General features: G+C 43.2%; 1 protein-coding gene across 4 annotated transcripts in view; it reads left to right on the top strand.

The window, feature by feature from the left end:
• The window catches only part of SLC4A10 (solute carrier family 4 member 10), a 366,853-nt gene that overhangs the window by 145,399 nt on the left and 195,610 nt on the right, over positions 1-25,844 (top strand). For all 4 annotated transcript variants that reach the window (XM_059727337.1, XM_019480650.2, XM_059727335.1 and 1 more), the window contains exon 3: positions 22,244-22,390. In XM_059727337.1, coding sequence (XP_059583320.1) covers positions 22,244-22,390 — 147 coding nt within the window. The remainder of the gene's footprint in view (positions 1-22,243; positions 22,391-25,844) is intronic.

Below are 25,844 nucleotides of genomic sequence, written 5' to 3'. Positions count from 1 at the left end.
CCCCTTCTGGTTGGAGCAAGTCATGCCTGCATCCCACCCCTCCATGTCCCGGCTGGGCAAGCAGCACCAGGACAGAGCCCCCACTCCAAACGGTGTTGCGCCTGCATCCCACAACCCCTCTGCCCTGCTCCCCAAGTAACGTGCCCCCCTGCCCCAGCTGGGCAACTTGTCCCAGCCCCAATCCCTCCCTCCCCCCATTCCCCTTCCCTCTCCCAATCCCAACAGGCTTACCAGCTGGAGGCAGCTGACAGCTGCCCGTTCAGTCTATGGCTTGATCTCTGAAGCAACCAAAGCTTTTCTGAAGCTTTTCCAAATCAATTTGGATACTTTGAATTAATTTGAAACTTTTAATTGGTCTCCCGATTCAATTCAGATTCAGAGATTCAGTCCCCAAATTAGACAGAATCTCCTTCCAACTGAATCAGCTACTGAAGCTTTGCACAGCCCTAGTGTGTACACGTAACTATATATATGCCCAGCCAGTAGAGGTGCACTGATATATATTGTCTTGGCACCAATAAAAGGAAAACTGACATTATTGCCAACTAGCTTTTTTTGGCTGATGTGGCAATAATGCCACCAATAAATGCCGTGTGCATGCACACAGCTGCAACATGCATGTGGCCAGGAGTCCAACCCGGCAGCTTGGAGAGCAGCATCCGGCCAGTAAGTCCGGGGGGGTGAAGGAGCTGGGGGTGGGAAGGGGCACAGTGGAGCAGATCGAGGCCACTGCAGTGAGCAGGGCTGGGGCAGGGGTAGGCACTGCCCAGCTGTGGCAGTGCAGGGCATAGGATGGAGCTGTTGGCTCATCCAGGGGGGCAGGGGGTGGCTCTTGCCACTGTGCACACCCCCAGGGCAGGCATGGGGGGGCATGTGACCCCCAGATCTGTGTGGGATGATGGCAGGCTGCTTCTGCATGCTCATGCTCTGGGGCTGCACTGAGTTCTTCCCAGTGGCTGCGCTTGCTGTGGGATGGGCAACAGCAGTGGTGCTGGGAGGGGGGCTATGGTGGTGGCTCTAGTCCCCACATTATCCCTTTCCCAGTGCCACTGCTGCCCAACCTGCCCTGCCCTGAGTGCAGCTGCCAGGAAGAGCCTGGTGCAGACCCTGAGAACAAGCCTGATGTAGTAGCCTGCCCTTGCCGCATGCACAGATCTGGGGGGCACATGCCCCTCATGCCTCCCCCGGGGGTGTTCACAGGGAGCTGCCTGGTGCCCTGCCCTTCCCTGGGTGAGCAGTGCCTGCTCCTGCCCCAGCCCCACTCCCTCCCTCACCATGGAGGCCTCAATTTCCACCCCCCATTCCCCTTCCCTCCCCCAGCCCCTTCCCCTCAACAGACTTACCAGCCAAATGCTGCTCTCCATGGTATATCAGCAATTGGATCAGTACTGGCCAAAAAATCTATTGGTGCACCTCTACCACCCAGTTAGTGGCCTAGTACACATGCTCAGTCTGTGCATGCATTTACACACAGACACAACAGAGTAAGTAGAATTGGTATCTGAGTATAAGTGGCAAAAATGCCACTTATGCAGCTAGAAAGCTACTATTTAGATGTGCAAAGTCAAATGGAATTCCACCCTGAAGGTCCAATATCATACAGAAAGTGGCACAGGGAAGTGAAACCAATTCTTCAAGACTTATTCAAAACTCAGAATTTCTGTGGGCAATTCTGACACTTTGAATCTTGTTTTCATTTCAATTCAGAATATAAAACTTACAAAATTGCTTGTACAATGGAAATTCTGAATGAAATTTTTTAGAAAAAAGTTTTGAAATTTAAATTTTAGAATTCCAAATATTTTTAAATAGTAGTTTGTAGATTTTTATTTTTCTATTTTTTTTCATTTCCATATTTCTTTACATATCAGTAATCCATAATACTGGTCAGTACTATTCCTGCTGTTCATATCAAGATGTATAGGGCTGTCCAACTGGCAGCCTTGGACCACATCTGGCCCCCAAGTGGTTAATCTGAAATCAGTCTTGTTATCTGGATGGTGTTCCCATTGTCACTCTCTTGCTGCTGCTGGAGTCTCTGATCTCCCTCTCCCTTTTCCATCTTATGCTACTTGCCCCCACACCTGGGGATGGAGCAGGGCAGGATGGCCTGTGAGAATAAGGGAGCCTTTGGCCAAAGAGCTTGGGAAGATATGGGGAATGCACATGCTGTGGAAGTGTGGGTGCAGCGAAGTTGGGTGGGGCTGATGGCATGGGGCCTGTGGGGCACGTGGCCTGTGCAGCATATGTATGGGGGGCTGTGACACCAGGCCACTCAAATTGGACAGCTCTCATGTAAGACTATATTTATTTTTATTTCAGTTGAAATACTTTATTAATTGCATTTTATTTTTTAAAATATTCAGGGCTACTATTGCTTAGTACTTGCTGAAATACCTGATTTTCTTTTCTAGATCAAAGTACCTCCTGTTAGTGTTGCAATGAAACAGCTTGACTCTTTGTCTCATTGCAGCAGAAACAAGGAGATACTTTGATTTAAAAAATATGTTTCAGTCAATGCTATGTGGCATCTGCCTTTTATGATGAAAATAAAACAGGGTAATTCTTTTTAGAGTAAAACAAATAGAATAGTATAGCTACTGAGTATAATAACATATCAATAATAGTAGTGGATGTTATCAGTTATGGATAACCTTATTATACAATACTACTACATGAAATAGTGTAACAATAATAACCTAAAGATTAAAATAAATACACATCATTCTGAACAAATTTTCAGTTTGAAAAGATTTTTTTTTCATTACTAATTTTTCCTATGGAAACTTCCATACAACTTTATGCCTTTTTTCCTAATATTTTGATTTCTACACAACCATCAGAAACATATATTGATGCACTTTTTTCTGAGCAGCTCTTCTTTCAAGTCCTTGGCTAGCAACTTAATCATTAGATCATTATTCTGTTCCAAATCCCAGAATGGAGATTATGGTGTAAATCCAAGAGCCAGGCTAGTCATAAACTTTAATGCTTTTCTCCTAAGTTTTAAGACTAAAACATTTGTGCTGTTAAAGTATGGAACGTTGCTATTCTTAATGCTTTCAGTGCACACATTTAGGATTCAGTCTCAGCCTACTGAACCAGTAGCAATACTCACATTGACTGCAGCAGAGCATGATTTCAACCCTATGGTGGTGGTATGAAAAATACAGTGCTTTTCACTGTTAAGAGATTTCATATAATTCTGGTCAGTAACAGCTTTATGTTTTTCACCTTTTTCAGATTCTATGAAGGGTCAGTACCATTTCGTATCTGTGTAGAAAAGACAAGTACCTCAGTAAGCACTAACTGACACTTATTTTTCCATTCTTTGCAGGGGATTGAATTCATTATGGCAGGTAGTCTTTATGTGCCTATATATTGGCAAATCTTTTGCTGACTTCATGAAAGAATGTAGCATTAGGTTGGTAGAAAATAAACTTTCTTCCCACTAAATACCACTTATACAGTGGTGTACTGGGAAGTTTCTTTATAAATTAAACTATGGTTGGTGGTTTTCATAATTTAAAAACCACATTTTTAATAATGTAATGAGATGCTGTTAACACTGGATCAAATAAGATAGAACAGAAATAAGCTTACGGACTGGATAAGCTCTTTCTAATGCTCTGTCAATTGTGATTTTGTGCCAACACTACTGTTCAGTCCTAGCCACACATAAACAGACATTACTGATCATGGCAGATTGTATGACAGCTTTGTGATCTGAAACAGTCCCCTGTGGATTAGATTGAATTTGTATTACTTTGGATCCAAGACAAGTTTGACACTGACTGCCTTCTTCTGAAGATCAAAATCAAGTTAAAAACTATGTTTTACTTCTAATTTGTAATTTCAATTTTTAAGAATTTTGTTAGTCACAGGTATAAGACCTCATTAATCTCTAAGGGAAGACAGTGTGGCCTATTGATCAAAATCAAAATGATATAATAAAGTTTAAGAATATGAGATAAACATTGGGTACTCTTTTTATATGACTAGTAAAGCATATTGCTAGGATGAACCAACTGGCTACAAAATTCAGATCTAAACTTCTAGGCGAAGGCCAGAAAGAATACATAAACTGGTATAGGTGATTGGAAACCAGTTCAAATCTGTAACACAGCAGAAATTCAGTGCACATAGTCTGCTTTCAAAATGGCTGAAACCAGTTTAAGTTAAACCTGGATGGATGTAGTATCAGACTTAACTGATTTAGTTTAAATCAGTTTATTGAACTTGTGTTCCAGATCCCTTCCAGATTCAAGTTAACTCAGTCATCTAGCATCCCAGGATGTTTTGCACCTCCCCTGGAAACCCTTCCTCACAGGGTGGGTGGGCTAGCCTTTCCCAAGATGTCTGCTCTAGCTGAGCAGAGGGGTGAGCTCTAGCACCCCCCAGCTTCTGACCTAGGCCACTGCACTTATGTGGCTGCATTTCTGGAATCAAAAGTGAATGTCTGTTCACTTGCCTATCTATTCAATCTGTGTAGTTTAGACTAATCTGTTAAGATTGAATCGATTCAGCCTTGAGCTTTTTGAGTGTTTGTACTTAGCCCTAGTCTTTCTAGATGATCCTTATCTACAGAACAAAAATAATCTCTCTAAACAAACTTTTGAGTAGAGAGGTTAATTTTGTTCTGTAGATAAGGATCATCTAGAAGATCTGGATCTGGTTCTGGATACAAATTTCTCTAAACATCTCATATTGCAGAAGGATCCACAGTTTTTGTCTCGGGTCCAACTGTGTTTATTCTTTTTGGACTTGTTTATGTGACTTAGGTAGTTGGGCAAATAGAGTAGGAAAAGAATAGTTGCAAAACATGCGTTAAGCAGGAGAGCCCTTCCATTCCTGTTTTCCTGTGATCCTATGCAATCATATAAACAGTATTCATTGTTTTTGTTTTTATGAAACTTTGTTTCATTTTAAAAATTGTGAAAAGCTCTACTCCCATGTACTTTAAGTCATTGATCATAAAAAATGAATAGGCAGTTATAAATACAATAATTCTAAATACCTCATCTTATAGATTTCTCATGAACTAAGTTTGAATACATCTGTGTATTCATAACCAAAGGTCTAAGTCTGCTTATGGAAAATGTGTGAATGGTTAAAGAACTTCATTTTTGAATAAATTGTTTGCTGAAAATAATTTTCCCACTTCTAATTTTAAACCTGATATGTATGTGATAATAGGTCATACTGGCAGATTTAATGACTTTTCATAGCATTTTCACAAAGTTAGTTATATTTTCATATTCTGTTATTGGAATATCTTCAGGTTTTAACAAATGCTTTGCAACTACTGTCAAGTCAAACTAGAGAGTAATTCAGCACAGCACAAGGAGGCTAAATACATTTCTTGGCATACAGTTATAATAATAATATATTGAATTAGCATTATTACTGATTTAGGAATATAGGTCATAGTTTTCAGTCTTATACATGCTCTTTGGCAATCCCTTGCAGTTGGCGATGATTGTCTTCCATGATTGTCTTATCTGTCAGTACCAAGATGGCTGACAAGGCTGATCCAGGATCAACAGACTCTGTTGCGGATAAGTCTGCTGCTGCTTGGTCTGTGACTTCTTATTCATCAGAATTACCTCTGCATATTTTTCAGCTAACCTTCCCTGATGGTTATTTCTCTATCTGCCACCTGTGGATACACTGGGTAACAGTACGGCTCTGCTGCTAATACTACACCACAGACTGACATATGCAGCTTCAATTTATATTGGTGGGAACATCATGGGAATAGTGTTTGTGTATGTAAGGGGATTATTATTATTATTATTATTATTTTACATTTTCTTTTATCACATTTGTTTATTGGCTGGCAAGCCATGAGGCTTGATATTGTAGCATGACTGTGAGCACAATAGCATGTTTAGAGGAATGAAGGGAAATAGGGAGGAAACATACGTAGAACTGGAAAGAAGATTTCTTATCGAGCAAAAATTTGAGAACATGGGCAGATTTGGCGGGATGGGTAATGATCTTGCGAAGTGCTTCAGTACATGTTTAACTTTAATGGCTTTGGTAGGTCTATTCATGTTTAAAGTTCAGAAAGTGATAAAAAATAATTTCCTGCGTCAAAGATCTGGTTTTTAATTTTTCTAACCATGTTTGCTCTCCCTTTCTTTAACTGGTCTTTAGTGTTTTTCTGTGATGAGAATTTTCTAAGTGTGTTTTTTTTTGTTTTTGTTTTTTGTTTTTGTTTTTGTTTTGTTTTTTTTGTCAGTTCTCCACAAATTACTGCAGGACAATATTATTTGGAACTTATTGTAGCTCTGGCTTGTTCTGGGAACAGTTTCACAAATTGTTGCTTTAGGAAGTGCTGCCTTTGTCCTTATTCCTTTCCCTTTAGCTTCACTTCCCTGCTGCACTTCAATAGTGAATAATGAATCATGCACTCTAAACTCCTACACATTTCACCAGAATCACTCTTTCTTCATTAAGGAGAATGAAAATATTTTTCTTTTAACTCTTCATTGCTGGTTAATTTTCACAGCATTTTGCATCTGCATCTTACTATTTAATATTACTATTAGAAGTGCACCAAAATTGTTTGTTCCACTTCTAATTTGCTAATGTCTATCAGTTTTGATGGAGGAGTTCAAGGTGATATGTCCTATCTAGAAACATGGTTTCAAAACAGGACACTTGAAAGACCACTTTTCTAATCATTCAGTGCTCCTTCATCTGAGCTCAGCGAGGTCATTTGAGCTGGAGCTCTGTGCTGTGAGCAGAAATGACCTACTGCAGAACATCCTCTCTTAAAACATCTTGATTCTAGAATGTGTTTCTATAGTATACCACCAGAGCTGGCATTTGTCAAGCTTCTAATTCATTTGTTTTCTACCTGCCCTCTCAGTTGTATGACAGCATGACCAACATCAGTGACCATCACAGCTGAAAGCATGCCTCTTTGCCTTAAGAACCAGGCTCTGTAGGTTGGGGCTGTCACATATTCTTATTCTCGCTAACTCAGGCCACAAACAAACATTCAGTTTCTCCTGGGCACAGATGTTTACAGCTGGGCAAATTACTGCTCTCCCAGGAGAAACCATAAGTATACATATATTGAGGGTTTTTCTTTCAGAGTGAAAATGACTGCTTCAGGAGAAAAAGAACAACCAGGATTAAATCACTCCCAGGAGAGTTTGTCCTGAGAGAGAGAACATGTGAACACATTCTCTTCTTGGAGAAGCCGCAGCACAGTTCTCCAATATCCCAGGGTGCTTTGCCCTTCTCCGTGAGGAGACAGTGTGTAGTTCTTTAGAATTGTGCTGCTCCAGCCAAGCAGGGAGCAGAACATGCCCACTTCACAATTCCACACTGTGCCACAGGGAGACAGAGGCTAATTCTGAGCCATCTGAGTCGGCCAGCAGGGCTGCCTTGTGCACTGCTGCTATCCTGTCACTAGGAAGACTGAGGAAATCTGCAGAGCACACTGAGATGTATGCACAGGGACCCCCTGGTTGCGCAGCATCAGCAGTGCAACCTCTCTGCTGTTCAAAGACTCACCATTTAAATGTCTGTTTAGGCACTGCCAGGTAAGTTTTTCTACCAGAAGAACAAACTTGGGAGAATTCTCTCAGATTATTTGAATGTATGTATGCAGCCAAAGGCAGACAGGGGAACATAATACGCACATATTTCTATACTTCTTCTGGACATGTTAAGTTTACCATGAGCATTATAGATCATATTAGTTCAGATCCTGGCCACATTCCTACTTTCCGTGATAGCCACCATGTTGGCTGGTGTGATGTGGCACTTTAGAGGAGAGAACATGACTTTTTTGCCCCAGTCCAAGTCCTATGATATAGGGAGAGGAGGATGGGAAATGAGTATATCCTGTGTACACATTCTTCCTACCAAACATTTTCTATACCAGGATGGGGTGGGGGTGGGTATGCCAAACACTAGAGACCTTGGTGGGGGACAGTGAAGAAGAGGTTGCAGGGGAAAAATTTTATGTGCTCCAGCTCTCTGCACAGTGAAAGCAACTGCTACTGCTGCCACTGCTACTGTAGAAGCATTGGCTTAGGCTGTAGCAGTGAGGCGTGAGCTCCCTGGTGCCTTGTTGCCCCCACCAGATATTCTAGTTGGTTCAGGGCTATGCCTGCTGTGGCAAAGACTCCCTCATGGGTGCCCTTCTGCGTACCCCACTCCTCCACCCAACTCCCAGATAAACTGCTAGGTGTGGGGCTATGTCTTCCCAGCTCTTAGGGCTGGGCAGTGTGGGACTGCCCATTGTAGCAAAGATTCCTGGGGGGAGGGGGAGCATCTGGTATCCCCTCAATTTTGGTGCCCTCAGCTGGTATCTTGTTCCCCCCACGAGCCCCTGTTACCCTGTTAGTATGCACTTTACTTAAAAGAGGATTGTTGGAGGGCAAAAATATCTTTGTCTTCAGAGCACTTAAAAAAATAATTTAAGGAAAGGCTTTAGCCACTGTTTCCCTCATAGTGTTTTGGGGAGATCTTTAAAAATGACCAAGTCTGGCATTGAAGCCTCTATGATTCTAATGGGATTTGTGTTAATATCCTTCTCAATTTCTTTATTGTTCCTTTCTATCTGCTACAAAAATGAAGCAAGCAGCTTAGGTCCAGTTCCATGTTTTGGAGTCCTAGAATGCCAGCTGGGAAAGGCATTTCTGAAAAAATTACATTTATCTTTTTGAAAGCTCTGGAGAAATTGTGGTTTGCAGTTCTGAAGTTGCCTGTTGGGTTATCATTTGATTAGCTTGCTACCAAGTTGCTTATATTAAAAGGCATTCAACTTTCCACTCAGATCTTAAGAAATGTATTCACTGAACATATTGATACATAATAAAGTAATATTAACATATCAATGTTAATAATATTAACTTATTAGTACATATTTTCAGGTCAATATATAAAAATGTCCCTACAAAAGACACCTTTTTACCCAGGATTAGTTGTGTAAGTTTATGTACTTAATGAAACCAATAAACATGGAGGCAGGCTTTTATTCCAGTGTGTTCTGAATATGTTCTTTTCATCTCATTGTAATTTAACTTTAGATTTTACCAAATCACAATATCTTTTTGTACTGGTGAGTCCACTACTGGAACATAATGTGTGCTGTATTCTTGTGTCCACACTTAAAGAAAGCTGATTAGAAATCAGAGAAGTACAAGAGAATGATTAAAGGATTGAAAACATGCCTTAGAATGAAAGACTCTGTGAGTATTAATTATTTAGATTATTAAGAAGGCAGTTAAGGGGTGATTTGATCACAGCCTGTTCTATGCATATCTGCATGGGAAATAGAAAATTGATAATAGAGTTCTCGTCAGTCTACAGATCAAGGTATAACCATTTTCATTAGAAAATTAGACTAGAATCACACTAGAAATAAGGCATACATTTCGTAAGAGTGAGGGCAGTTAACTCTTCTACTAAGGTGTATGGTGGACTCTTCATTACTAGAGATTTCAAAATCAAGACTTAAATACTTTAGATATGCCATAGTTCAATCATAGCCTTTGGATTTGAAGGTGGAATTAATCTGGCGAAATCCAATGGCCTATATTATGCCAGAGGTCAGACTCAATGATCACATTGATCACAATGATCTCTTCTAGCCTTAAAAGCTATGAATCTATGGAAAAAGTATTGTGCTTTTGAAGTCCATTCCAAATCTTCTGATACCTAGCCCCCAATTCACTTCTTAATCTTTACTAAATATTTAAAGTAGAGCCTGATAATACATTTTTTTTTCCTTTCTCTGAATGTTAATAAATTCAAATTATGATATGGAAGATTAAAAGAGGTTCCTATTAATCATATTTGATTTAATCCTGTAAAATTAAAAATGAGTCTTTTATAATAAAGAAAATGATTTATTTAATCCCTAAGATTATTTTTCTGCAAAACTAGCTTAATACTTTGAAGGTAAACCACAAGTGACCAAAGCCTCTTATGTTTTCAGTGCATAGGTTTATGTTAACAGTATACTTCTGTCTCTTGTTTCTCAGCCCCCTACAACATGATTAAGAATGTTCATTGTGTGTAGATGATGTTGCAGGGCAGATCAATTTAGTTTATTGTAGTTTTTGATTAAATTCCTATATTGTAAATATTCTTTGTATATTAATCTAGTTTCTTGGAGTCTGTTTAATTTAAGGCTTATTGTAGTATTTCAAACATTTATGCTTATGCTTGAATTTAGCATGGTTCTCCCATATTGAAGTCTATGGAGCTACTCATATTCTTAAGGTTTAACACGAGTCTTTGGAAGATAAGGACTATAGTCTTTACTGAGACAGAACTCCTGTTGATTTCAATGTTAATTTTATCTGAATGAGGCCTACAGGATCAAGAAAATGTGCTTCTGAGATGTCCCTAAATTCATTCTGATTTCAGGTATTAACTTAATAGTCACTGAAAGAAATAGAAAAATATCTCCAAAAACTAACAAAAAAAAGGGGGGGGGGCAGGGGAGGAGGGAGATGATTGGTAAAACCATGATATGTGCTCTTTAGTCTTTAAAACTATGATGCCAGTTATTTACTTTGGGTCAGATCCATGGCTATGGGCAAAACATGCACTATACACAATGTGTGCATATGCATGTATGCATAGTGCTTGCACATACAAAAATGTCTTAAAATTTACCTCTAACTCCCCTCCCTAATCCTAAAATGGCATATTGTTATTTAGGGCAGATGGTAAGAAAATGGGTATGGTGACCCAAAAAAGACCTTTTTTTAAAGAAAAAGGAGAAGACAGGACAATCAGTTTCTCAGAGAGAAAATAGAACTATCATTTAGATGCCTGAAATGTTTATATAGTAATGTGAGAAGCATAGGGAACAAACAGGAAGAATTAGAGGGTGCCTATAGATATGCCAGGAGGCTGCTCTGACATGCTGTAATTACTGTGTCGGAGCAGACTCAATTGAGTCTCAGAAATATGATGTAATTGGGATTACAGAGAAATGGTGGGGGAGTTTGTGTGATTGGAGTATGGTCATGGATGGATACAGTTTGTTCAGGAAAGACAGGTGGGGAAAAAAAGGAGGAGGTGTCGCCACATATATAAAGGAGATTGTACGTGTTTCTCTGAGTTGTAAAACTAAGTGGAAGGTAGGCCTCTTGAAGCCTCTGGAGAAAGGTCAGAGGGGAGAGCAGCAGGGGGATGTCATGCTGGGCATCTGTTACAGGCCACCAAACCAGGAGGAGGTGGATGAAGCCTTCTTTAAGCAACTGATAGAAGCTTCCAGATTTCAGGACCTGATTCTCATGGGGAGTTTAATTACTGGAACATCTGCTGGGAGGGAAACATAGCAGTGCACAAGCAGTCCAGCAAAGTCTTGGAGTATGTTAGGGATAACCTTTTTATACAGATGGCAGACAGGCCAACTAGCAGGCAGGATCTTCTCAACTTGCTGTTCCCAAACAGTGAATAAAAGGGCTGTGCAAAATATCACCAACAGTTTCATTTTGATGCTGTTTTGACTCATTTTGAGCTTGAAACAACAGCAAAATCAAAATGAAACGGAGAGCTTCAAAACAGCCTTGAAACAATATGAGGCAAGTCGAAACATTTCAACATTTTCAAAACGTTTCGAGTTTCGAAGCTCAAATTGGGCTTGCCTGCAGGGAAACAGAAACTAAAGTAAGGAGAGGGAGGGGGAAGAGGAGGGAAGGGGGGTGGGAAGGAGTGCTCTCATTATTAACACGTGTAACTGGCCAGTGACTGTGATCCTTCCCTGAGGTCCCTTCCAATCTCAGTACTCTGGGGGGAGGGATGGAAAAACTGCATAAAAGGCAGCATTGTTTGAACTGCCCTGCTTTCTGCCTTTGGGTCAGTTACTGAGCTGAGTGTTCCAGCAGCTCAGCATCAGACTACGGCTAACCTAGCAGCACTGATCTGCTAAAAGATTCCCTACTTACTACCAAGAGGGATTTCAGATTCAGAATACCTTTTTCTTTGAGGCTCTTTTATTTTATTATTATATTCATTGATTTATTCTTTTGAAGTCTATAATTATATTGGATAGGATTACTATAGAATTTAATTTATATAGGAAGGGAAATACATTTATATTTTATTTCTATACATTTCAAGCTTTGCAGCATACATCATATATTATAGAATTTATATATGGACAAAGCCATATTTCTGTTTGCTCTTATACATTTCTTATTTGCACCGCACAACTAGTATCAACACTCTTGCACCCACGCTTTTGAATTTATATAGGGACAAAGCCATATAATTGCTGTTATACATTTCTTATTTGCACCACACATCTACATTTTTAAATTTATATAGGAACGTGAATACATTTATATATTTATAGAAAAGGAAGACATAAAACACACCATGAAGCGTGGTGGAAAGGCAGGTGGCCACACTAGCCAGCCTTCAGGGAGGGGCAGAAGAGGGGGTAGAGAGAGAGCTGTAAGTTTTCCTCCCCCCCGCCCCCCCCCCCCACCAAACTGAGATGCAGCCTCTTTCCTCCAGCTAAAAGGGATGAGGGTGCTACAAGCAGCAAGGAGAAGGGAGCAGTGCCAGTGCTACTGCCTGTGCCCGAGACTGCATCCCCTCCAGGAGCACCAGCCATAACCTACACCATGGCCACTATGATGGCAACAACAAGCAGCAGCACCAGCGTGGCAGCCTACTCCACCCCTATTTCACTTACCATGCTAAGCCTTTCAGTGCCAGAGGTAGAGCTGGTGCTGGATCTGGATCTCAGTGCCCTAGCAAGGGAAATTCTGGGGAAGGAGGGGGAATCATCTGAGTTTGTGCTTGACACCCTGCAAATTTCCCCTAGAGCCAGGTCTCCTTCCCCAGAAGGCAATTCAGAGGAAGTTGATGTACAGGTGGAAGCAAGCAGCTCAGCTGAGTCTGCTCCTCCTTTTGCTGTGCCTCTGCCTGCTGAGGAGGAGGAAAGTGCAGCAGCATCCACACATGCACCTGCACCCCAGAAGCAAGTGGGTTGCATGGTCTGGGATCATTTTGAGCTGGCAGATTTCATAGATTTCATAGACATTTGGGCTGGAAGGGACCCCGGAGGATCATTGAGTCCAGCCCCCTGCCCCAGGGCCAGGAAGTCAGCAGGGATCATAGGATCCCAGCAAGATAAGCATCCAAATGTGTCTTGAAGGCGTTCAAAGTGGGTGCTTGAACCCCCTCTGGCAGCAGTCTATTCCAAACCTTGGGGGCTCAGACAGTGAAGAAGTTCTTTCTTATGTCCAGCCTGAATTGGTCACATGGATTCATACATGTTGGGGCCGGAAGAGACCTCAATAGATCATCGAGTCCGACCCCCTGCATAGGCAGCAAAGAGTGCTGGGTCTAGATGACCCCAGCTTAGATGGTTATCTAACCTCCTCTTGAAGACCCCCAGGGTAGGGGAGAGCACCACCTCCCTTGGGAGCCCGTTCCAGACCTTGGCCACTTGAACTGTGAGGAAGTTCTTCCTAATGTCCAGTCTAAATCTGCTCTCTGCTAGCTTGTGGCCATTATTTCTTGTAACCCCTGGGGGCGCCTTGGTGAATAAATCCTCACCAATTCCCTTCTGTGCCCCCGTGATGAACTTATAGGCAGCCACAAGGTCGCCTCTCAACCTTCTCTTGCAGAGGCTGAAAAGGTCCAGTTTCTCTAGTCTTTCCTTGTAGGGCTTGGTCTGCAGGCCCTTAACCATACGAGTGGCCCTTCTCTGGACCCTCTACAGGTTATCCGCATCCCTCTTGAATTGCGGCGCCCAGAATTGCACACAGTACTCCAACTGTGGTCTGACCAGCGCCCGATAGAGGGGAAGTATCACCTCCTTGGATCTATTCATCATGCATCTGCTGATGCACGATAAAGTGCCGTTGGCTTTTCTGATGGCTTCGTCACACTGCCGACTCATGTTCATCTTGGAGTCCGCTAGGACTCCAAGATCCCTTTCCACTTCCGTGCCACCCAGCAGGTCATTCCCTAGGCTGTAGGTGTGCTGGACATTTTTCCTCCCTAGGTGCAGCACTTTGCATTTCTCCTTGTTGAACTGCATTCTGTTGTTTTCTGCCTGCTTGTCTAACCTGTCCAGGTCTGCTTGTAGTTGTTCCCTGCCCTCCGGCATGTCCACTTCTCCCCATAGCTTTGTGTCATCTGCAAACTTGGATGAGGGAGTGAAATGTACTCTGTCCAAGTCGCTGATGAAGACATTAAAGAGTATCGGTCCAAGGACCGAGCCCTGCGGGACCTCACTGCCCGCACCCTTCCAGGTCGAAGCTGACCCATCCACCATGACTCTCTGGGTGCGACCCTCTAGCCAATTCGCCACCCACCAGACTGTGTAGTCATCCAAGTCACAGCCTCTTAACTTGTTCACCAGTATGGGGTGGGATACCGTATCGAAGGCCTTCCTGAAGTCTAAGTATATGACATCCACCCCTCCTCCTGTGTCCAGGCGTTTTGTAACCTGGTCATAAAATGAGACTAGATTGGTCAGGCATGATCTGCCTGACAAACCTGTGCTGGTTTCCCCTCAGCATAATTTGTCCTGCCGGGCTCTCGCATGTGTGAGCCTTGATAATTTTTTCAAAGATTTTGCCAAGGATGGAGGTGAGACTGACTGGTCTATAGTTGCCCAGATCCTCCTTCCTCCCCTTCTTGAAAATGGGGACCACACTGGCCCTTTTCCAGTCCTCTGGGACTTGGCCCATGCGCCGCAAGCGTTCAAATATTCCCGCCAGTGGCTCTGCAATAATGTCGGCCAGTGCCTTCAGCACCCAGTCACAGTGGAGTTTGTGACCGTTTGATCTTGTCATCCCTTGGGATGCTCTGGTGAACAGACGTTCCCCCAGATCCTGATGAGCACCCCTGATAAACTTATAGGTGGGCACCAGATCACCTCTGAGCCTGCGGTTTTTCAGGCTGAAGAGCCCCATGGCTCTCAACCTCTCATCATAAGGTCTGTTTTCCTGACCTCTGAACCCTCTCAAGCTTCTCCACATCCTTTTTGAATTGTGGAGCCCAAAACTGGATGCAGTACTCCAGCTGCAGCCTCACCAAGGCCGAGTACAACGAGAGAATGATGTTCTGGGAGTTGCCTGAGAAGCATCTATGGATGCAAGCCAGCATTTTGCTCGCTTTACTAGCTGCAGCATCACACTGAAGGCTCATGTTCATCTTGTGGTCAACCATGACCTTCCCCAAGTCCCTTTCATCACCACCAGCATAGCACTACCAAGCCTATAAGCATGCTGCATGTTTTTCCTCCCAAGGTGGAGAACCTTGCATTTTTCAGTGTTGAACACCATAAAGTTCTCGTCCGCCCATTTCACGAGCCTGTCAAGATCTGCCTGGATCACCCTCCTGTCCTCAGGTGTGGATGCTTTATCCCAGAGTTTGGTGTCATCAGCAAACTTGGCCAGTCCACTTCTGACAGCAATGTCCAAATCATTGATGAAGATGTTAAATAGTATAGGCCCTAGGACAGAGCCTTGAGGGACCCCACTCGTCACAGCACACCAAGATAATTGGCTCCCGTCGACCACCACCCTCTGGGTCCTACTACAGAGCCAATTCCCCAGCCAGCGGATCGTGGGGAAGCCAAGGCTGCAGTTAGCCAGTTTAGCAGATGATCCCACATATGTTATCTGCCTACACTGCCCAGCCAAAACCAGTTGGGGCAAGGAAACAAAACATATGAGCACCACAGGGATGCTGATGCATCTCTGCAGGCACTACCCCCTTGCCCTTGCTCCTCCTTAGCTTGGCACTAGCAGGAGTGTCCCCAAAGGGAAGTCCCCCTCTCACTCCAAAGCCCCAGTCCACTCAAAGGAGAGACAGGCCACCCTGGAACAGTGAGGGACAGGTGGACAGAAAGTGGGGTGCATTAAAAAGGTGAGCAAGATCACCCAGAGCTTTGGGGAGATGCTTGCTGTTGATGGCTTGCCATTTTCCCTAGTTGAGCAGCTAGGGTTCAGGTGGCTCCTGGCGCTTGTGGCCCCATCATACCAAGTGCCCGCATACACCACCTTCAGTAGGTGGTGCCCTCCCTGTATGAGGCACTCAGGGAGTACTTGAGGGAGGAGCTGCACAGCAGGTCTGCAGGTGGCCTTACACTTCACCTCGGACATCTGGAGCAGCTGGGATGGTCATCATGCCTACCTCTCCCTCCCAGGGCACTGGTGTGACCAGTCAGGTGGTGGGCTCTCCTTCAAGCCAGTGTGATGGATGAGTCCCACGTGGCAACAGAAATAATGGGGGCCATGAACTGCTTGGTTCAGGAGTGGCTCATTCGGCAGGGCAAGCTCACCCATGGGTTCATGGTCACCGACAATGGGGCCAATATGGTGAAGGCAGTCCATGATGCCAACTTTGTTGGCATCTGCTATGTGGCACACAAGTTGCACCTCGTTGTCAGGCATGCCTTGGAGGGGGACAGGGCTGCCAGTGATGGCACCAGCACTACCAGCAGGCTCATTTCCAAATGCAGGAAAGTGGCAGGCTACTTCCACTGGAGCATCAAGGGGGGCAAGATGCTGCAGGATAAACAAACAGCTGAACATCCTGCAGCACAAAATCGTGCAGGATGTGGAGACTCATTGGAACTTCACATACCTGATGCTAGAGAGGCTGTGGAGCATGGGATGGCCTTGCTCAGGCAGATCAGGATCAGCAGCTCCCTGAACAGAGCTGAGTGGGATACCATCTCCCAGATCTTGGTGGTCCTCTAGCCCTTCCTTGAGGCCACTGAGAGCCTCAGCGCTGCTGCTGCCCTCCTCAACCAGGTGATCCCCATAGTGAGGGAACTTCAGAGCCAAATGGAGAGCTTCCAGGAGATCAGTGTTCCTGGCTGGGGCAAGCCACTGTCACCAGACATGCAGGCAATGGTGAGGCGGCTGAAGGAAGGCATCAGGAAATGGCTTGATCCCTTGCAGTCCAGTACGGTCCACGTACTGGCCGCCATGTGTGACTTGAGGGTGAAGGGCACCGTATGCAGCAGTAGAACTCTAAATTAGTGGATGGAGGCACTAGTAAAGAAAGTCATGGAGGCAGAATGGCGGAGGCGGGGGGACATGGAACAGGGGGATCCACTGTCCCATGCTAGTACTCCATCCACCAGCCAGTCTCCTCCTCCACCACAGGCACTGTCAACGTGGGCCAAGGGCATGGCTTCTATCGTGGCGTCCAGAGCCACCAGACTCTACCATCAGGCAGGTAGCGCTCACGCCTTGGTGGCTGCCTATGTTGCCGAGGATGTGGAGGTGCTGCTGTGTGACTCTTTGGCCTACTGGGCAAGCCACAGCCAGATGTGGCCAGATCTGGCCACGGTTGCCTGGGAACACCTGTCCTGTCCACCAACCAGTGTTCCGAGTGAGAGGGTGGTCAGCATCACTGGGGATGTAGTGACACCCCACCACACTTGCTTGGATCCTGATTTGGTGGAGCAGCTGGTGTTCCTGAAGGTGAACCTCCCACTGCTGGTGTTCTCCAAGCTCCAGGTGCAAATGGAGTGAATGCTACCCTCCTCACTCTGTCTGTACCTATTTCCTTTTTTCATTTTTTAAAAACCAGTTAATGCCCTGCTCTCAGCTGGAGGGGGCACTCACTTCATCACCAGCCAGCAAGGGAAGAGCATGTCCCTGCTGAGCTCACTCCCATGCTAAAGAACTTGGAGGTATGGGCTAGGGCTATGGGGATGGAGGAGGCCCCAGGTCCTGGGCATGACCATTAAAACTGCATGCTGCTGGGGTAGGGAGGCCTGGTGGGACTGCTGGCAGTGCAGCAGCCCTGTAAATGGCAGGACCAATGATCCCCTAGTGAAAGGTGGGTAGGAGGCACCATAACCTTCAGCTAACACACTCATGCACACAGTCCTGGCTGGAGAAAGCCCAGACTTGTCCACGTCTTTACCAGGCCTGAGGCTTGCTGGTTGCAGTGGAATTGTGAGGCTCCATGTGAGCTCAGCTTCGCTGCCTGGGATGGCAGCTTTTAGGTTGAAAAACCCTTTTTCAGGCTGAGGAAGCACCTGCAGTTGGTGTGTCTCCTGGTCCTGGATGGAAGGAAGGAATAGTAAAGAAGCAAGAGGCTGGCCTGGCATGCAATGCAGGCAAGAAAGCCAGTCAGTGGAAATGGAGGTGTCAGGGGGTGAAGGACAGGCTGGGATTGGGGGGGGGGGGGCAGGGGAGGGAGGCAGATGTTGCAGCACAGGTAAAAGTGCAGAGGTACATGAGAAGTCAGATGTCTGGCAGGTTGTAGTGTGTCAGAATTCCACTGTCTATATTGAGTCCATGGGATTCTATACCTAGGAGGCTGAAGAAGTGAAGTTCATAGGCCTGGCTGTGAAAAGTGGTTTGTAAGTTGTTCCCTCTCAAGATCAGGCCTGAGAGACTGGAGGCAGAGGGTTTTTTTGGTAAGGAATGTTCCCCCACAGGTAGTTGGGTATTGTTGTCTTTGATAGATTCTGGTGTGCAGTTTGTGGGGGTACTGCGGATAGTTGGCAGGTTTTGTGTTTTGAGCTGTAGGAAGTTGGCTTCAGTTCTGGTGATGAGGCTAGGTGCTTGTTTGAATTTACAAACCACTTTTCAGAGCCGGGCCTATGAACTTCACTTCATCAGCCTCCTAGGTACAGAAACATTTCTGCAACTTGGTCTAAGCCCCTTGAAAATGGCCAAGCTTGATAACAACCCTTAACTAACAGAGTTTTTGTAATATTTGGTCATGCTTTGGACAGTGCATGCTTAACTTGCACCATTGCTACATGGATCAAGCTCAGGTCAAGTCAAGACATTGTCTGCTACCCATGGCTCATGCTGCTCAGGCCTATAATGCACATAAAGCCTACAGATTGAAGACTACATTATAATAGTTTCTCAATTACATCAGAAGCTTTTTTATCTGACACCCATGGAGAATGGGGGGTGTTGGATAACTAAATATGCTGGTTACCTGAGAGGCCCGAACAGGCATCTTTGCCTGTTCGCATCACCGCCCTTCCTGCCACATCAGTGTGCCGGGGGACAGAGAGGAGGGCCCTGCACAGGTTGCTTCTGCCCTGGGGTTGTGGGGGCTTGGTGAAACCGGAAGTGCCACGGTGGGCACTTCTGGTTTCACTTTTACCTTAAAAGCTAGCATGCTGGTTAATAGAGTGGTTTGTAAGGTGCCAGATAATGTGGTTTTTACTGTAATTTGTTAAACAAAGGGGAGAGCTTAGACCTAGGATAGTTACTTGTCTGATCCCTGTCATCAAGAGCTGTTTCATTTAATGCTCCATTGACTTCTCCCATTTATTCCTTTTCTTCTACTTGTCTTTTGCTATCCGTTCACCATCGATTTAGAATCCTAAATCCTTTTTTCCTCCTAAATTATCAGTTTCTTAGCTGTAGTTGTAATTATGCAGGAAACCAGAGCTCTATATCTCTTTGTTTAGATGTTTCACTTTTTCTCTCCATTTCTCTTGTATCAGGTTGATATATATAATTTGTTTCTGTAGACTTCTCCTGTAGATTTCCCAACTCTCTTCTTATGTACTCATAATCTTTTTACAACCATCTCCTATAGGCTTCTTTCTACACTTATATTCCTGGCATAACCCTATTGGGCTCAGTGAACTTTCAGCAAGGATAACTAAGTCTGTTTGTGTTATTTCCTTGTATTTCCAGTTTCCTAAATAATCTTTGTAGGCAAACTGATTTTTTCTGTCTGAAGACATACATGTGAGAGCAAGCTCCCTTTGAGTTTTGTGTTGATTTGCCAATATATTTAGTAGAGAGGAGGCTGGACTAAAAAATCCCAGGTCCAGAACTTTTTCAATTAACTGAAGTCTGAACCTGCATACAGTATTAATCTGAACTTCCTGCCACACGTCTCTAATATTTAACTGGCACCACACTAGGAAATCCTACTCGGACTTTCATAGAGCATTGATTACATTAAATAAAAAGGTAATTTTTGGTGCCTTTAGAAGTGATTACAGTTTTAGGTAGGGCAACCTCTTTTTTTTTTACATTGAGTTCTGAATTGTCTCTAGCAAGGAAATAAGAAATATGTGTTCACATCAGCAGTAAATTCTTTTTATAGTAACTTTTTAATATTTTCTTGCACCACTGATTGCAGTGCATTTAAAAAAAGCATCCATTCTCTGTAAATTATATCTTGTGAGTAAAGGATACAAAACAAAACAAAATCTCAAAGAAATACTCAGATTGAGGTCATAGCTTTGATTCAAAATCTCCACAAATATAAAAAAAGGACATTTTTACTGAAATCGGTGGTAGTGCTTTCTAATTCTCCACTAAATTTATTTATATAAGAAACAAAACTGAGGATGTAAGCCAGTGCTTTAATACTATACCAGGAGCTTTTTCTACTACTTGTTTATTTCTGCTTCTGCAGAAGATTCCTGTCAGTCTTGCATTTCTTTGATGTATTGTGACAAATGATGCTTTGCTGTGTTTTCTGCCCCTGCTGGAGTCTCCATGGGATTAGAGATCAGATCACATGCTTTCACAGCTTAATGTACCTGACCTTTTCATATGATTGACACATGTAAATGATTATAGCAAAGCAACAGTTATCCGCTAGCCATGCCATGTTTATTTTCAAGGGAAAAGATATCATATTTAAGGTGAACACTTGGAGAGAGATGAAAATATATCACTGTGAAGTGAATGTAGGAGACCAGCATGTGATAAATCATGACTGTTTCCTTTCCCATCTTTGCCCCATTTTGTGGCACACTGTCGTATTATTCCTGCTTTCAAATGCTTTATTGTGCTAATTTTCTGTTTTACCACATAAGCGAACCCGAATCTCTGGGGCTTGATCAGCAATCTAAAATTCCACAGGTTCAAGAGTCAAGGGTGATCCAGTGGCAAGGTGGACATTTACATTTTTTAATGAAAACAGTTTAAGCTACTATAGCAGGGAACATCTCCAGGGGTGGCCATGTAGCCCCTGAAGACCCCCCCCCAAAATCCTTTTTACCCTGTTTACTTCCTGGGGACAGTCACCCCCTTTGCTCTCCTGCCATGCCTTGATGTATTTTATGTCTACAAACAGGAGGCTGCTCCAGGGTAGAGTTGCCATATTTCCAGTTCCAAAAAAGAGGACACTTGTCAGGCGGACACCTCGATCCCAACCCATAGCTCCCTGGCCCTACCAGTGCCCCTAACTCCTAATCCACAGCACCCCCATCCCTGCTGCTGCCCCTTACTCCTGGCCCACAGTCCCTGCCCCCCAAGCTATGCTGGTGCTCCTCACTCCCAACCCGCAGGCAGCCCCCCACCCCTGCTGTTGCCCCTCACTGCTGACCCACAGACCCCTGCCCTGCCAGTGCCACTCACTCCCAACCCACAGTCCCCATCCCACCCTGGGCCAGGCTGGTGCTGCTCACTCCTAACCCACAGCTGGAGCCACCTTGCTGTCTCCATGGCCTACTGCTGGCTCAACTCAGAGCCAGGGATTATACCTGTCCAAACCCAGCCCTTCCCTGATCGTGTGGTCTCTGATTGCTTACTGCCACACCTGCAGCCTGTCTCAGCTGCAGCCTGTCTGCATAATGACCCTTGCTCAGCAGCCTCAAAAATCTTGCTGTCCACTTGCTTCATGGTCTAGGCTTATCTCCTGGCCAAGTCCAGTCCTTCTTCGCCTCCAAGATCTTACTGCCTGTTTTGCCAGTTTATCTCCTGGCTAAGCCCAGCCCTTTCCCTATCAGGTGAGGCTCTCCTTAGCCCCCTTCATGACTTGCAGGTTGCTGGTCCTCTTAAAGGGGCAGGCTCACTAAGAGCCCTGCCACAGGTACCCACTATGTATTTGTGTATAAGGCACATTAATATTTATGTTTGGACTGTGTAGGAATTTTGCTGGCCAGGTTTCAGAACTTACCCTGACCTTTTTGTACAGTATTTCCACAGTCTTCAGTGAGTTCTGCACATGGATGGTGTCAGGATTTGGCTCATATATGCCTTCAGTATGCATAACGTTCCTGCACAAATAAACCGAATAATAATTTCCCTGAATGGACAATGCAAGGAGAACCCAGCTTCACTTTGTATTGCCACTTTGAAATACACAGTTGGGACACCTTGTCAAATATCTGTCTGTGTCTCTATATAATTCGAATGACCTGTCTCTACACCATCAGTGGTCCAGTTTTGGGTTCTCTCAGAATTGGGAATAGTGTGTCAGTGACACTTTAGTATTGCAAGGGAACATCATATATTACAAGGTCACTTTTAAAAATGTAACTCTTTCTTTGCAGGTCACCGAACATTGTTCATTGGAGTTCATGTACCACTAGGTGGAAGAAAAAGTCACCGACGTCATCGGCACCGTGGTCACAAACACAGAAAGAGAGACAGAGAACGAGATTCAGGATTGGAGGATGGGAGAGAGTCTCCTCCTTTTGGTAAGGTTTCTTTTTCTTTTTGCATGGAACTTTTAATGATAAATTTCAGTTTGACATGGTGCACCTTATCCTCCTGACATATTTCAGAAAGCATTGACAGCGGTACATTTGAGGTCACAGTGTAAAGCTTTTCAAATATTAATTAAAATTTTAAACATTAAATATTTTGTCCTGTTGTGATCAGTGGAGGGTTCAAACATAAGGGAATGAATGTGTGGGAATACTTATCACTGGGACTTTAGCATACTATCATAAGGGGTTTATGTGGTGATAATGGTGATAAGTTATGTATAGCAGCACTAGGCATTCAATTAAAAGCTTTTTCTGCTTTTATACAATGTAAAGAAAAGAAGTAATGTCTAAATTTTTTTTCTTACTACTGTAATTCTAATATTGAAACAGAGAGCCAGGTCCTGAATAAGTGTAGTCACACTGATGGCAAAGGAGCCACACCGATTGATAACAATCGATTTGATACAGAATCTGAACCTTGCTTCTATCCTCACATTAGATCATAGGGTGGAATTGTGAGACCAGTCACTTAACTTAGGCCTTGAAGGCAAGGAGGCAGACCTTTTCAGCTGAAATTTCTCCCATCTTCTTCCAGAAGCACCACAAGTGAGCTTACCAAATCTTAAATAAACTAGTCAAACTTTAGCGAAAACCAGTGAAAACAGTAGGCAGTTTCAAGCTATGAATTACCTTCGTCCAAAGTGATCTTGTTTCTCTTCTCATGCTGGTCTTATGCTAGTGTAACTCCATTAACTTCTGTTAAGTTTCTTCTGATTTACCTAGGTATGCAAGTGCGAAAGAGAATATGCATTTCCACTGTTTTTTACCTGGTTATCTGCTTTAGCAGATCTTTAAGATCTGTTGGGGAAAAAGATTCAGGATCATTCCTATAGTCTTTTGTATGTAGTGAATGATTGTTTTACTTCAAATGTAGTGTTTACTTGAACCACTATTAAGTGTGGTTTTTAAGTGTGTTTCTAGATGGTTTACTTATAAGATTATCATTTGTAGTACAAAAATCAAAGAAATACATATACATTTAAGGTATTTGGGGCATGATAATAAATACAGCAAATATAACAGAAGCATGTGTAGAAAACTATGATAGTCTTGTACAAAAGAATATTTTAGTTCATTGGGGAAATGTAAGTGCCAGTGTAATTGTAGGTTAGAGAGTACTCATTATAAGACCATTTATTTTGGTTTGCATTTTAAATTTCATGTGGAAAGCTTTGAAGTATATTATAAACTGTGAGGCTTAAGTGTATTTAAAGAACTTCAAATATTTCAATATTTCACAGTCAAATGCGTTAGAGATGAAAAACCAAGAAGGGATTTTTTTTTTTTTAATTTCGTAAGAATTTAAAGGAAAAATATACTTCCTTGAAGAATTAATATTGAGGAAGAAAACTGGCTAATTTGGGTCTCTAGATTTAACACTTAATTTACCACAGGGATGTATAAATTACTTGAAAGGCTTGTATGTTTCAAAACTATGGAAAACACAGCTAGCTAACATAAAAAAGTATTAGCTTTTTACCACAGTTCATATTTTGAAGTGTAGTAGGAGAAATAAGTTTTACAGATAATATATTGGAAAAATATAGTGTTCAAACTTGTTTGAAATGCTTAAGAAAGAGCATTAGCTTGAATATCCAGAACTCGAAATAGATAAGAACTAAACTAAGAATTAACACACGAGGCCATGTTTTCAGAAATGGTCAGGAATGAGCGCAGCTCCCACTTCAGTCTTGTAATTTTGCTCAGGTGACTAAATGGGCGATATCTCTTTTTAAAACCTTGCCTTGAATCTTTAACTTCCTGAAACTGAGGTTTGTGTCTCTTTCCAGTATCACAAGTAATAATGAGTTTACTAATTTTATCCTGCACCCTTTAAACCCGTGCATATATTAAAACACTACTATTTGGTACAGTTCAGTACAAATAACAGTAAGTGACTGTTCTCAAAGGGTGCATCTACACGTTCATTAATGTACTGTAATTATGGTGCATTAAGATGGTACCTGTTATTACAGGTAGTAACTTTATGCACCGTAATCAGTGCTACTGTGCATTAGTGCAGATAAATGCATTTTTGTGACATTAATGTGCATTAGACTAAGTCTACTGCACATTAGCACAGTTTTTGCCAGCCACGCTAATGTGCAGTAGACTTAATCTAACACTCATTAAGTATCTCATGTAGATGCACCCAAGAACTTCAGGAGGTTTTTTTCCTAACTTGGAAAGAAAATTTATCTGAAAATATAGTTTTTGATTCATGTGTGTGTAGGTGTGTGTGAGCCAATCATAATTCCCAACTGAGGTGGTAGACAGTGTGTGTTATACAAAATAAGAGACAACCAAGAATTATACCTGCAGAAAGTTTTAAATCCCAGGGAATCCAACTATTTGGTGTAAATCAGGGGTACTCAACTTCCAGCCTGTGGGCTAGATGCAGCTTGCAGCACCATGTTATCTGGCCTGTGGGGCTTTCCATGGGCCCAAAAACTTAGCAGGAGGGAGCAGTGCCACTGTGGGGTCAAATGTTGAGCACCACTGGTATAAATCATTCTCTTCCTGTGACCTCCCTTTCACTTCTGATGTTAATGATTGTCAGCAAGTAGAACTGAGGAGACACCAAATATGTGGGGAGCATGAATAATTTTGGTACTAAAATGAAGGACCTCTTAAAAGAAAGAATTTACATGCATGTTTATATTTGTGTGTAAATATGGTCCAAAAGAAAAGAGAGGGAGGGACACCATAGTGAAGTGAATTCCTTAAAATGTCAGTGCAAAGTATTGCACATCACGTGTATGTGTAGTTAAAGCTAGAGGATACCTTTCATTCAGCCCTATACCATAACTCATTTTTAAGATAGTATGTTTAATTTTTATACTTTAAAAATAATTTTTATACCTTAAAATAACTGGTCATTTATACCATAAAATAACTGAGTAAAATTCATTTCTGTGCACACTAGCAGTAGAAGGCATCCACACCACTAGAATTTTGTTTAAGCATTACACAGTATGAGCTGCTTTGCACAGGCCTATTCACTTCTGAGTTGGATTCAGCTGATTTGGGGGACAGTGATTTGATTAGGTGATTCAAATCACTTGTCCCAAATCAATTCAGCCAAATATGATTCGGAGCTTTGCCTACTGCTGAATCAGCTGAATCTCTGAATCAAACAGGCCCCATCCCCCACCCATTCTCCCAGCCCCATCAATGGCTGCCCCACTCAGGCCCATAATCCAGCATGTAAAAAAAAAATAAATAAAAAAAATAAAAAGCCTCACACTCATTGGCTCCTGCCAGGTTGGGGAGGTGATCCCCGCTGCCCCCCACTACCCCATGCTGTGTTGGGGGGTTCTGCCATGAGCCCCCAGAGGCCCTGACAGCCACTGCAGCAGGTGGTGAATGCAGGGCTTTTTTT

The sequence above is a fragment of the Alligator mississippiensis genome, chromosome 4, assembly GCF_030867095.1.
Source record: "Alligator mississippiensis isolate rAllMis1 chromosome 4, rAllMis1, whole genome shotgun sequence".
NCBI classification, from domain to species: domain Eukaryota; kingdom Metazoa; phylum Chordata; order Crocodylia; family Alligatoridae; genus Alligator; species Alligator mississippiensis.
The sequence above is the reverse complement of the archived record's forward strand: the minus strand, read 5'-3'. Positions and strand labels throughout refer to the sequence as shown.